General features: G+C 46.1%; 1 protein-coding gene across 1 annotated transcript in view; it reads right to left on the bottom strand.

Annotated features, from left to right (window-relative positions):
• LOC149431445 (C4b-binding protein alpha chain-like) overlaps positions 1–10,369 on the bottom strand; it is a 123,655-nt gene extending 113,286 nt beyond the window's left edge. Inside the window, exons 1-3 of the mRNA XM_089665596.1 lie at positions 10,283–10,369; positions 8,536–8,695; positions 1,097–1,279 (exon numbers count right to left, since the gene is read on the bottom strand). Coding sequence (XP_089521722.1) covers positions 1,097–1,279; positions 8,536–8,623 — 271 coding nt within the window. The 5' untranslated portion in view covers positions 8,624–8,695; positions 10,283–10,369. The remainder of the gene's footprint in view (positions 1–1,096; positions 1,280–8,535; positions 8,696–10,282) is intronic.
• Positions 10,370–12,672: the final 2,303 nt, after the last annotated feature.

Here is a 12,672-nt window from a genome sequence, read left to right as displayed (position 1 = left end):
TATAGACAGATATGTGTACCAGAGGTGGGATCTTAATGGGGAAAGACCACTGAGTGTGTGCTGGAGATGGGATTATTTATTTATTTAACATTATTTATTTCAGGTACTTATATAGCGCCGTCAATTTATACAGCACTTTACATATATATTATACATTCACATCAGTCCCTAACCCTCAAGGGGAGTACAATGTAAGGTCCCTAACTTACATTCATACATACGCATACTAGGGCAAATGCCAGTGTGGGCGGAATCCGGAGTACCCGGAGGAAACCCGCACAGGCGCAGGGCAAACCAACAACCCAAGTACTGCCAGGAGGAAGTACTAACCATTTAGCCACTGTGCTGCACTGGGGAGATACCTGTGTATGTGCTGGAGGTGGGATCATACTGGAGAAAGACTAATGTGTATGCTGCTGGTGGGATCTCAGTAGGGATGTTTCCTCTCAGGTGTCACTGAATTTCCTTGAAATATATTTTTTCTTTCATTGAAGAAGATATAGTCTGAGCGTTCCTCTTCATTCTTCCATCTCTCTGTATTTTCAGTAAGATTACCCTGGAGTATGATGTGAAGAATAGCGATGATCGAAGAAGCCCCCAATTTGATTCTTGGGCATTTTCATGAATCATGTAAATGTCACCCTAGGCTGCTCTCCTGCTTCCTTTCCCTTTTGGGAAGCTACAAGGACACTGGATTTCTGGCAGGATCAATGCTTTTTTTGCACAAAAAAATTAAAAAGTAATGCAGCCACCACACCTAAGGCCAGGTATGCTGCCATATGCTACATTTATGTTCTTGGGTTTAGTTACACTTTAACTGGGCTTTATGTCTTTTTTTAGGAAAACTGCTGAATTTTAGGCAAACAGGTCTATCTGACGTGAGAAGGGGCGGAGTCTGTATGACCGGTATGTTTGGTGTTGTATTCATCACATCATCACTTTGTTCCCAACGTCTATATACATCTCTGAAAGGTGGAAGGGTTCAGCAACACAGAGGAGGGTACAGATATCTGGCCCTTATATCCTCTGCTGTCTGGACATAATGTATGTGAATGCTATGAAACAATTCTAAATGAAAGGAATGAATTGTACTCACCTCTACAGTTCTCAATGGGAGGAGTCCACTCCCGGGGGGTGCCGGGGTTGTCACATCTGATTGTGTCAGTTGATGTATAATATCCATCTATACACTGTACTCTTATCTCTTCTCCCTTATTATAATACTTCTTGTCTTCAGAGATACGTTGTGTGTCTGTTATAGATGGACGGGAACATTGGGCTGTGGAAGAAACCAAACCTTTATATGTATATAAGAAATGTGTACAGGAACTGTATCTAGAATTGGTCTGACCAATAAAACCAGCACATCAGAGTCAATGACATAAAAAGTAGCATTATTTCCCTGTAATAATAATGATTGTTTCCAGTATTAATAAGCTGTAAAGAATTAAAATGCATCAAAAAGCAAAAACAAAAATGTCATATATTGCAGCTTACCAGTCCTCAGAAAAGGAAGGTGCCTGTAAATGATACATTTACTTGGCAGGATTACTGGAGGTGCCATCTAGAAGACATTGAGGTTCCAGCTGAAGCCTTATCTGGGGGTCTTGTCTTCACAGAGTCTAGTCCTGGAGTTGTTGGGGTCTGGAGAAGGTCACTGGAGAGGACCAGGAAGACATTGGGGAAAAGGTGTCCAGCTGTCCTACGGTGGTGTGAGCCTGTATTTCCCTCATTGAGGAGTGCCCGAAAAGAGGCAACCAATGATCCTGTGAGTAGATAACCTCGGTGCTGGAAGTTAGTGACTGTGTGCAGCTTTGGTCTCTTGGAAAAGTCCTACTCATCTCTCAGCATTAGAGATTCTGTGCAGCTCAGCAAGATAGAGAAGGAGTCCTCAAAGAGCTCCCTTGCCCAGTTTGGGGTATCCCATGCTCCCTTCACCCCATCCAAGTTACAATAAAACCCTAAAAACCTCCCCCAGACTGTACAGCTGTGCCAGTGTAAGAACGAGGAAATTGCTTTGTACCTGGCTGTGTTTACACCAGCAGCTCCTGAGGGGGTGCACTACAGATATATTAACCACTTGACCTCCAGAGGATTTACCCCCCTTAATGACCACGCCTCTTTTTGCTACTCGGCGCTGCACTAATTCAACTGATAATTGCGCGGTCATGCAATGCTGCACCCAAACTAAATTTACGTCCTTTTTTTCACACAAATAGAGCTTTCTTTTGGTGGTATTTGATCACCTGTGCGCTTTTTATTTTTCACGCTATAAACATAAAAAGGCCAAAACTTTTGAAGAAAAACAATATTTTTTACTTTCAGCTATAAAAAATATATAGTAAACTCAAAGTTAGTTATAAATTTAGGCCAAAATGTATTCTGCTCCATGTTTTTGGTAAAAAAAAATCCCAATAAGTGTATATTGATTGCTTTGTGTGACAGTTATAGCGTCTACAAACTATGGTACAGATACTGCAATTTACGCCATTGTTTTGCTATACAGCGCTGCGCTAGTTTAACGGACAATTGCGCGGTCATGCAATATGGTACATAAATGAAATTTACATCCTTTTTTTCCCCACAAATTGAGCTTTCTTTTGGTGGTATATGATCGCCTGTGCGTTTTTTATTTTTTGCGCTATAAAAAAAAAGGCTGACAATTTTGAGGAAAAAAAAACAATATTTTGGACTTTTTGCTATAAAACATGTCCAGTTAAAAAAAAATGCAAAAATCAAATTTAGTCATAAATTTCTGCCAAAATGCATTCTGCGACATGTCTTTGCTAAAAAAAAAACCCAATACGTGCAAATTATTATTATATTTTTTTTTTTTTTTTATTGAAAAGATACTTTTATTACAGAAGCATCAAAAACAACATGATACTTGTAATCGGGGTACATCTCACCCTGTACTGCGACGCAGCGCACCACACTGCAATACAGTTCCAAGCATACGATAAATACATTCAGAAATAAATACATTTGCTCAGCGGTATGATGCCTGACGTGATGTGCGTGGAGGATGAATCCCCAGACCGCCACGTCATTCATGACGCCGCTTACCCCAAAAACCATAGCATCCTGATACACAGTACTAAGTCATGCAAAAACGAAAACGAAAGCCGGAGTTTACAATCTACAATGAGCGTCGGGTGTGTGGGGGGGGGGAGAAAAGGGGGAGACACAGGCCCGAAGCTTTATTTGAAGGGATCAAGACACGCAAGGGGGGGGGGTAGGGGGAAGGGGAGATCTTCAGACGTCCTCTTCCTCCTTAAAGTCCATCAAGGTATAGTCTCTGAGCAGACTGAGGATCAGTCTGCGACAGTCCTCAATGGACATCCTCTCCCGCTGGTGGATGAGGCGCTTCCTGGCGCACCATAAAGCGTCCTTAAAGCAACACAGCACCCTCCAGGCGCCGTCAATGTCTTCCAGAGAAAAAGTTCCACAGAACAGTCCATTCAACACCCCAAAGTGAGTGTAAATTAATTGGTTTACGTGAAAGTTATAGCGTTTACAAATGGCGGGAAAGATACTGGGATTTTTAGGGTTTTTTTATACTAATTATGGCAGCGACCAGCGACTTATGGCGGGACTGCGGCGGACATTCTGACATTGGGGGGTACTGACTTGGGGTCACTGACATCCCCAAAAACACTAATACAGTGATCAGTGCAAAAAAAAAAATAACTGACACTGTACTAATGGCACTGGGGAGGAAGAGGTTAACTTTATTTAGCAGGGAAGGGTTATAGGAGTGAGGGGAGTGTTTTACTAGGGGGCGGGGCGGGGGTGTGTACTGGACGGGACAAGGCTGATCGAGAAAGTGAAACTGTTCTTTCTCGATCAGCTCATCCTCGAGCTGACAGGGAAGTGACAGACAACACAGCTCCTGCAGCTGTGCTCTCTGTCACTGTTTGCTGCCGATCGCCGGAACATAGCCGCTAACGAGCGGCTGTGACCCGCCGACTGACATCTGCGGCGGTGATCGGCGGGACAAATAGGGCGGCGGCGCGCCTCGCATGTGCCCCCTATTTGTTTACAAAACACACGTCTTAAAACGTGGTTTTGCCTGCGAGTGCCGCCCTGCCGCCGTATATGTACAGTGGCTGGGCGGCATGTAGTTAATCAGTGGTATCAGCTTCCCCAGCTATACTCTGTAAACTAAAAAGCTCACCTCAGTATGCTATGATGAGTACAGTGAGTGGACACCACCACCCTGGGATTGGAAGTGTGTTACTGGCAGGATCACCAGGTGACAATAAACTAGGAAACGTCAGCAGTCACCACATCTAAGGACCAATCAGCTGCAATATATGACATTTGTGCTCTTGGTTGTAGATATGTTGGCTTCCAATAACGGTTATTATTTGGATTCGCTCATATTTCCTAATTGTCCCGGCATGCCCAGAACAAGGATGACTTCCTATATACGGTGTCAGAGCAATGGGCTATTAGGACAATGGGACCAAGACCATCACAAGCCTCACGGTCAAGTTTTCCTTCAGTTCCTCCAACCTTGTAGAGAGTTAACCACCTTCTGATCCCTCACTGTAAATATACTGCGAGTGGGCGGCAGATACAGGTACAGTCATGTACATATACATGACCGGTCTTCTTCCGGGTTTGGGGCACGCATGCACACACCCCCTGCCTACCCGTGCTGTGATTGGACACTGAGTTTGGTGGAAGCAGATTTCAGCCAATGATTGCGGATAAAATCTGCTGATCGTATGTGTCCAATCACACACAGAGTTCTGTGTTTTCAAACACACTCTGTGTACAGGGAACAGCGATCAGGGAGAAAAAACAGCCAGATCAGAAAGCACATTGTTGGGCACACAGGTAACCCCTTGATTGCCCCTAGATCTTAACCCCTTCCCAGCCAGTGTCATTAGTACAGTGTCAGTATACAGTATTATCATTGCTCACTGTATTAGTATCACTTAGTGACCCTCCCAGCCAGTGTTTGTTAGAGCCAGATTGTCCACCACACTATCACAGTCCCACTGTAAGTCGCCGCTCACCCCCATTACAGTGTATTTATTTATTTATTACAGGTACTAATAAAGCACCTTCTTTTTACGCAGTGCTTTTCATATATACAGTTGCAAGAAAAAGTATGTGAACCCCTTGGTATTATGTGGGGTTTTGCAGGAACTGGGCATAAAATGTGCTCTGAACGTCATCTAAGTCACAACAATAGAAGAACACAGTCTGCTGAACATAATACTACACAAACATTAGATGTTGCCATGGTTTAATTGCACATAACATGTAAACATTCACAGTGCAGGGAGGAAAAAATATGTGAGGCCCTAGCTTAATGACTTCTCCCAGAGCTAATTGGAGCCAGGAGTGAGCCAACCTTGACTCCAATCAGTGTGATGATATTGGATGTGTTCCTGACACCTGTTTTGGGTTTACTGGTTTCAAGAAGCACTGTCTGATGTGAACCATGCCTCGCAGAAAAGAGCTCTCTGAAGACCTACAATCAAGAATTGTTGACTTGCATGAAGCTGGAAAGGGTTACAAAAGTATCTCCTTGAGCCTTGATGTTCATGTGTCCACGGTAAGACAGACGGTCTACAAATGGAGAAAGTTTAGCACTGTTGCTACTCTCCCTAGACGTGGTCATCCTGTAAAAATGACTGCAAGAGCACAGCGCAGAATGCTGCATGAGGTAAAGAAGAATCCCAGAGTGTCAGCTAAAGACCTACAGAAATCTCTGGCACATGCTAACATTTTTGTTGACACATCTACAATAAGGAACACATTAAACAAGAATGGAGTACATGGGAGGACACCACGGAGGAAGCCATTGCTGTCCAAAAAGAATATTGCAGCACGTTTGAAGTTTGCAAAAGAGCACCTGGATGTTCCACAGCACTACTGCACTACTGGCAAAATATACTGTGGACAGATGAAACCAAGATTGAGTTGTTTGGGAAGAACACACAACACTATGTGTGGAGAAAAAAAGGCACAGCACACCAACATCAAAACCTCATCCCCACTGTGAAACATGGCGGAGGGAGCATCATGGTTTGGGGCTGCTTTGCTGCCTCAGGGCTGGACGGATTGTTGTCATTGATGGGAAAATGAATTCCAGAGTTTATCAAGACATTTTGCAGGAAACCGTACCACCATCTGTCCGCCAACTGAAGCTCCGCAGAGGATGGGTGATGCAACAGGACAATGACCCAAAGCATACAAGTCATTCAACAAAACAATGGCTGCAACAGCACAGAATACGCCTTCTGGAGTGGCCCAGTCAGAGTCCTGACCTCAACCCGATTGAAATGCTGTGGCATGATCTTAAGAGAGCGATTCACACCAGACATCCCAAGAATATTGCTACACTGAAACAGTTTTGTGAAGAGGAGTGGTCCAAAATGACTCCAGATCGTTGTGCAGGTCTGATCTGCAACTACAGGAAACGTTTGGTTGAGGTTATTGCTGCCAAAAGGAGGGTCAACCAGTTATTAAGTCCAAAGGTTCACATACGTTTTCCTCCCTGCACTGTGAATGTTTACATGTTATGTGCAATTAAACCATGGCAACATCTAATGTTTGTGTAGTATTATGTTCAGCAGACTGTGTTCTTCTATTGTTGTGACTTAGATGATGTTCAGAGCACATTTTATGCCCAATTCATACAAAACTCCACGTAATCCCAAGGGGTTCACATACTTTTTCTTGCAACTGTATTGTATATTCACATCAGTCACTAACCCTCAAGGGGTGTACAATCTAAGGTCCCTAACCCACATTCATACATACACATACTGGGGACAATTTAGACAGGAGCCAATTAACCTCCCAGCATGTTTTTGGAGTATGGGAGGAAACCTGAGTACCCAGAGGATACCCGCACAGGGAAAACATGCAAACTCCAGGCAGGTTGGGATTTGAGCCAATGACCCTAGTGCTGCCAGGTGTAATTGCTAACTATTCAGCCACTGTGCTGCAGTTAAGCATCTATAACTATATAATTCCAGTATATACAGTATATCATAGTTTGTAGACTCTATAACTTTCACACAAACCAATTAATATACAATTATTGGGATTTTTTTTTAACCAAAGACATGTAGCAGAATACATTTTGGTCAAAATTTATGGCGAAATGTGATCTTGTTATGTAGCATCACATCTCCACATTGCTAGTCCCAGCAGTGCCTTCACCCTCATGGTCCAATGGTGTAAGGGCTGATGTCATCAAGAAGAATGCAGGGTCCATAGCTCTGCATTGGGCATGAGGATGATGAGGGCCAGTCTACCACCAGAACATTGGGGAGCAGAGGATCATGAACAGCGCCCACTTCCTGATTTTTTTCTTGCATATTTGTCACACTTATATAATTCAGATCATCAAACACGTTTTAATATTACACATACATATCCCAAGCAAATACAAAATGCAGTTTTTAAATGGTAATTTAATTTATTAGGGGAAAAAAAGCTCTCCAAACCTATCTGGCCCTGTGTGAAGATGTAATTGTTCCCCCCTTGCTAAATGAATGAACTATGATGAACCACATGTTTTGGAAAGCTGAGTTAAATTTCACTTGCCACACCCAGGCCTGATTACTGCCAGATCTGTTGAATCAAGAAATCACTTAAAACAGAAGCTGTCTGACAAAATGAAGCACGCTAAAAGATCTCAATAAGCAACACATCATTCTGAGATCTAAAGAAATTCAAGAACAGATGAGAAAAAAAGTATTTGATGTATCAGTCTGGAATGGGTTACAAAGAAATCTCTAAGGCTTTGGGGCTCCAGTGAGTAATGGTGAGAGCCATTATCCACAAATGGAGAACAGTGGTGAACCTTCCCAGGAGTGGCCGGCCTACCAAAATGACTCCCAGAGCACAATGATGACTCATCAAGCATGTCATAAAAGAACCCAAAACAACATCTAAAGAGCTGCAGGCCTCACTTGTATCAGATAAGGTCGGTGTTCATGATTCAACAATAACAAAGAGACCGGGCAACAGTGGCCTCCATGGGAGAGTTCCAAGGCCAAAGCCGCTGTGGACCAAAAAGAACACAAAGGCTCTGGACAGGTTAGTGTGAAGCAGCCTAAAGGTTTTTTCATAGAGGTAAAACATGAAAATGATGAAACAATGTGAAAAGCTTCAATCTCTACCAATAAACCTCTTTTAGCACACTTCACATCAATGAGTGATGGCAGGGGCAGACTGACAGCTCATGGGGCCCCCGGGCAATAGAGAATCATGGGGCCCGTGTGTCCTCACCCACTCTCAAACCACACCCAAACAAAAGCCTATGAAAAGGTACCAGGGGCATCTCATGGGGCCCCCTACTGACCCCAGGGCCTTGGGCAGTGCCCGAGTTTCTGAATAGTCAGTCCGCCCTTGTGTGATGGACATATGAAGCCCCCTTCCCTGGTGAGCCCAGGATAATTCCCTGCCGTTATCTACCATAATATTCCATCATCACCGATAATTAAATATAATATATATGGATACTGGTTTCAGTCTGTGATAATATTAAATATTGTATCTTACCTTCTCCCGCCGGAGAGTTGCCATCAACTGGTATCAGTTGGTAGAGGAGACAGATGGTGATCAGTAGATAAGACCCCAGTGCAGACATGGCAGGCGGACCCCCAGCTACAGTCAGTGTGCGCAGTGCTCCGTCTTATCACTGCCTGTTCTGTACATCACACTAGACAGAGGAAAGGAAACATCTACTCTAAGTTCTTCAGAAACTCATAAAATTAGTAATAAACCTAATTAATAAAAATCAGATATACTCTAAATGTTACACAATCTTTTTTTCTATCAAAACAGTGGCCACCACTGTCCCTTGTCTTCATTGCTTCCCCTGAACAAGGATTGCCAACCAACCCCTTTTTTCTCGAGAAAGTTATAAAAAGAACCCTGATCTCTCCTGTCTGTAAAAGTCTGTGGAGGGGAGAACCTGTGTGTGAGTATACGATGGATGGCCACAGTTGTCAGGCTGAGTGTCTGATGTTCTCTCTCAGTGCCCAGCCAGCAACGTTCACCCCTGAGTGACTGGATGGATAGGATGGGCAGAGGCTGGATTGGCTCCACTTCCTGTCCTATCCCTGCTGTTATCACCAATCCTCAAGCTCTACCACCACCTCCCACCCCATCCCTGATGTTACCACCAAGCCTCAAGCCCCCCCCCCCCACACCCTATCACTACTGTTACCACCAAGCCTAAAGTTGCAGCCCCACCTTATCCCTGTTGTTACCACCAAGCCTCAAGCCCCCCCCCCCCACACCCTATCCCTGTTGTTACAACCAAGCCTCAAGCTCCACCCCCACCTTATCCCTGATGTTACCACCAAGCCTCAAGTTCTACCCCCACCCTATCCCTGATGTTACCACCAAGCCTCAAGCTCCACCCCCACCCTATCCCTGCTGTTACCACCAAGCCCAAGCTCCACCCCTATCCTATGTCTGCTGTTACCACCAAGTCTCAAGTTCCACCCCCACCCTATCCCTGCTGTTACCACCAAGCCTCAAGTTCCACCCCCACCCTATCCCTGATGTTACCACCAAGCCTCAAGCTCCACCCTATCCCTGCTGTTACCACCAAGCCTCAAGCTCCACCCCCACCTTATCCCTGATGTTACCACCAAGCCTCAAGCTCCACCCCCACCCTATCCCTGATGTTACCACCAAGCCTCAAGCTCCACCTTATCCCTGAAGTTACCACCAAGCCTCAAGCTCCACCCCCACCCTATCCCTGATGTTACCACCAAGCCTCAAGCTCCACCCCCACCCTATCCCTGCTGTGACCACCAAGCCTCAAGCTCCACCCCCACCCTATCCCTGCTGTTACCACCAAGCCTCAAGCTCCACCCCCACCTTATCCCTGCTGTTATCACCAAGCCTCAAGCTCAACCCTCACCCTATCCCTGCTGTTACCACCAAGCCTCAAGCTCCACCCCCACCTTATCCCTGCTGTTACCAACAAGCCTCAAGCTCCACCCCCACCCTATCCCTGCTGTTACCACCAAGCCTCAAGCTCCACCCCCACCCTATCCCTTCTGTTCCCACCCATCCACCCATCGGTGTGCAGTGCCTGTCAACACTGCCTATGAAAAAGACTTTCTGGTGCGGGTGGCAGATTTGAACACAGAGGGTGGGACAGAGATTCTATCTGGTCTCCCTGAGGCTCAGACATGTATAGGATACAATAGGTGAGCGAGAATTCTGGGCAGTGAATGACTCCCATCCTACCCCCCCCCCACCCCCCAGTCCTCTCCATCCTTCTCCTTACCAATCTGGAAGGCAAATTGAAGCAAACAGGATGAGTTCTGGATGACCACAGAGAGGAAAAGAACTGTCTTCCCCTGCACAGCTGTCTTCAGTCAGTGACAGTCTTTACTACACCCGGTTTTATATTTGCAAATCAGCTGCGTTCTCTCCACCCACCTCTGTCCCAATCTGTGCCTCTATGAAAAAAACACTAAGAATAGGAAGCCCTGTGTGCTGGTCTCTTCCAAATGTCAGTGAATCGGCTTCTACTACAATCCTTAGCAGAGCGGCAGAGTCCCATGGAAGACGCTACCACTGTGGGGACACCCCAGGAGGTGACCTCCGTCCATTGCTCCGTGCTGAGACTGGAATCAAGAACAGAACCAAAAAAAGGGGGCACTCTAGAAATATAATGCGAACCAAAGGTACCACATCCTAAACATTAGACGTATGGATGTCCATAACCAGACAGAAAAAGCTACAGGACTTTAGAGGCACCAAATCACAAACTAATCATAGAAAAAAAAAGTTCACGCTTTTATTCTTCTATTTTTAAAATCCACAATAAAAGATGTATCTCATGCTGTTCATTATATGAGGTGTGTCCAGAAAGTAATGAAGAGGATATTTTAAAAATTATTTTATTGAAAAATGTTACAATGAAACATTGTCTCTAGAGATGAGCGAAGTATTCAAAAATTCGATTCGACTGATTCGGCGAATTCGTGGAAAAATTTTGATTCGAGTCGAATATATTCGCTGCGAATTTAACTTATAAAAGGGTGTTTCTAGGCTTCAGAGAGCCTTTATATTAGTGCAGAACACTGTACCTTTAATTTAAATGCCCTTGGAGTCTGCTGGGGAAGAGAAATAATACTGTCAGTCAGTATGACATGCAGATGAGTGCCGTCGATCTTAGAATCACCGCACACTTCACTCATTTGGGCAGTCACGGGGCCAAAACCAGAGTGTGGAGCCACAGTGTGGCGGTGGAGGCAGCAGCAATGGGAGGCCATACAGCACCCTATGACAAAAATGGAAACCACCAGCAGTGTGAGGAGACCTGAAAGTGGCACATGCGAGAGTGTGGCGATGGAGACAGCAGCAATGGGAGGCCGTACAGGGACCCATGACACACTCTGGACCTGGCAGCAGCATGAGGAGGCGGTACAGGGGCCCATGACAGATTATGGGCCTGGCAGCAGCATGAGGAGTCGGTACGGGGGCCCATGGCAGATTAGGGGCCTGGCAGCAGCTATGGGAGGCCCGTAATCTGCCAGCACCCTATGACAAAAAATGTAACACACCAGCAGTGTGAGGAGACCTGAAAGTGGCACATGGCAGAGTGTGGCGATGGAGACAGCAGCAATGGGAGGCCGTACAGGGACCCATGAGAGACTCTGGACCTGGCAGCAGCATGAGGAGGCGGTAAAGGGGCCCATGGCAGATTAGGGGCCTGGCAGCAGCTATGGGAGGCCCGTAATCTGCCAGCACCCTATGACAAAAAATGTAACACACCAGCAGTGTGAGGAGACCTGAAAGTGGCACATGGCAGGGGCATGATTCATGGCGGATTTAGTCAGTTGTGTCAGGAACTGGTGGTATGAAATCCAGACTAATCCACGCCTGATTCATTTTCACAAACGTGAGTCTCTCCACACTTTGGGTGGATAGTCGTGTCCTCCGCGGAGTTACAATACCTCCTGCCGCACTAAACACGCGCTCCGATGCCACGCTACTGGCCGGGCATGGCAGCCTTTCAAGGGCAAATTCAGCTAGTTGGGGCCAAAGGTCAAGTTTCGTTTCCCAGTAGTCAAGGGGATTGTCTACCTCGGTTGGCAGGGTGCTGTCCAAGTAGGCCTAAGCCTGTTGTTTGAGGTCCTGCTCCAGGTCCACCTGATGCTGCTGCGGCTGGTTAGTAGTTTCCTCACTGCGCTGGTGAAGAAAGCTACTCATCATCGACTGCAGACTGAGGCAGCCGCTGCTGGTGGAGCTGCCACTGCTCCTACCACCCCACCCCTCCCCTGCTGCCATGGCAGCGGAACGCGAGCGCACAGGGCCCACAGTGTCTGAGGATGGACGTTGGCGCAGAAAGGCAGAGACCAGCTGACTACATAGGTGGTTTTTATAGTACGTTATTTTGGCCTCCCTCTCAGCAGGTGTGAAAAAGGCCACCATTTTTGAATGGTAGCGAGGGGTCCAACAAGGTGGACAGCCAAAAGTCATCCCTCTGTCTGATGGTTATTATTCGGCTGTCGGTACGCAAGCAAGCGAGCATGCTATGGGCCATTTGTGCCAAGGAATGCGAGGGACTCCCTGCCTCCATCTCCACAGCATACTGCCACGGTGCGTCTGGGTCCTCTGTCTCCTCTTCCTCCTCCTCTACCAGATGCTCCTGCTCCTCCACTCCTG

The sequence above is a fragment of the Staurois parvus genome, unplaced genomic scaffold, assembly GCF_062004578.1.
Source record: "Staurois parvus isolate SC_StPar_1 unplaced genomic scaffold, SC_StPar_1.0 ptg002258l, whole genome shotgun sequence".
In the NCBI taxonomy this organism is placed as follows: Eukaryota; Metazoa; Chordata; class Amphibia; order Anura; family Ranidae; genus Staurois; species Staurois parvus.
Note: the sequence above shows the minus strand (reverse complement) of the source record. Positions and strands in the feature narration are given on the sequence as shown.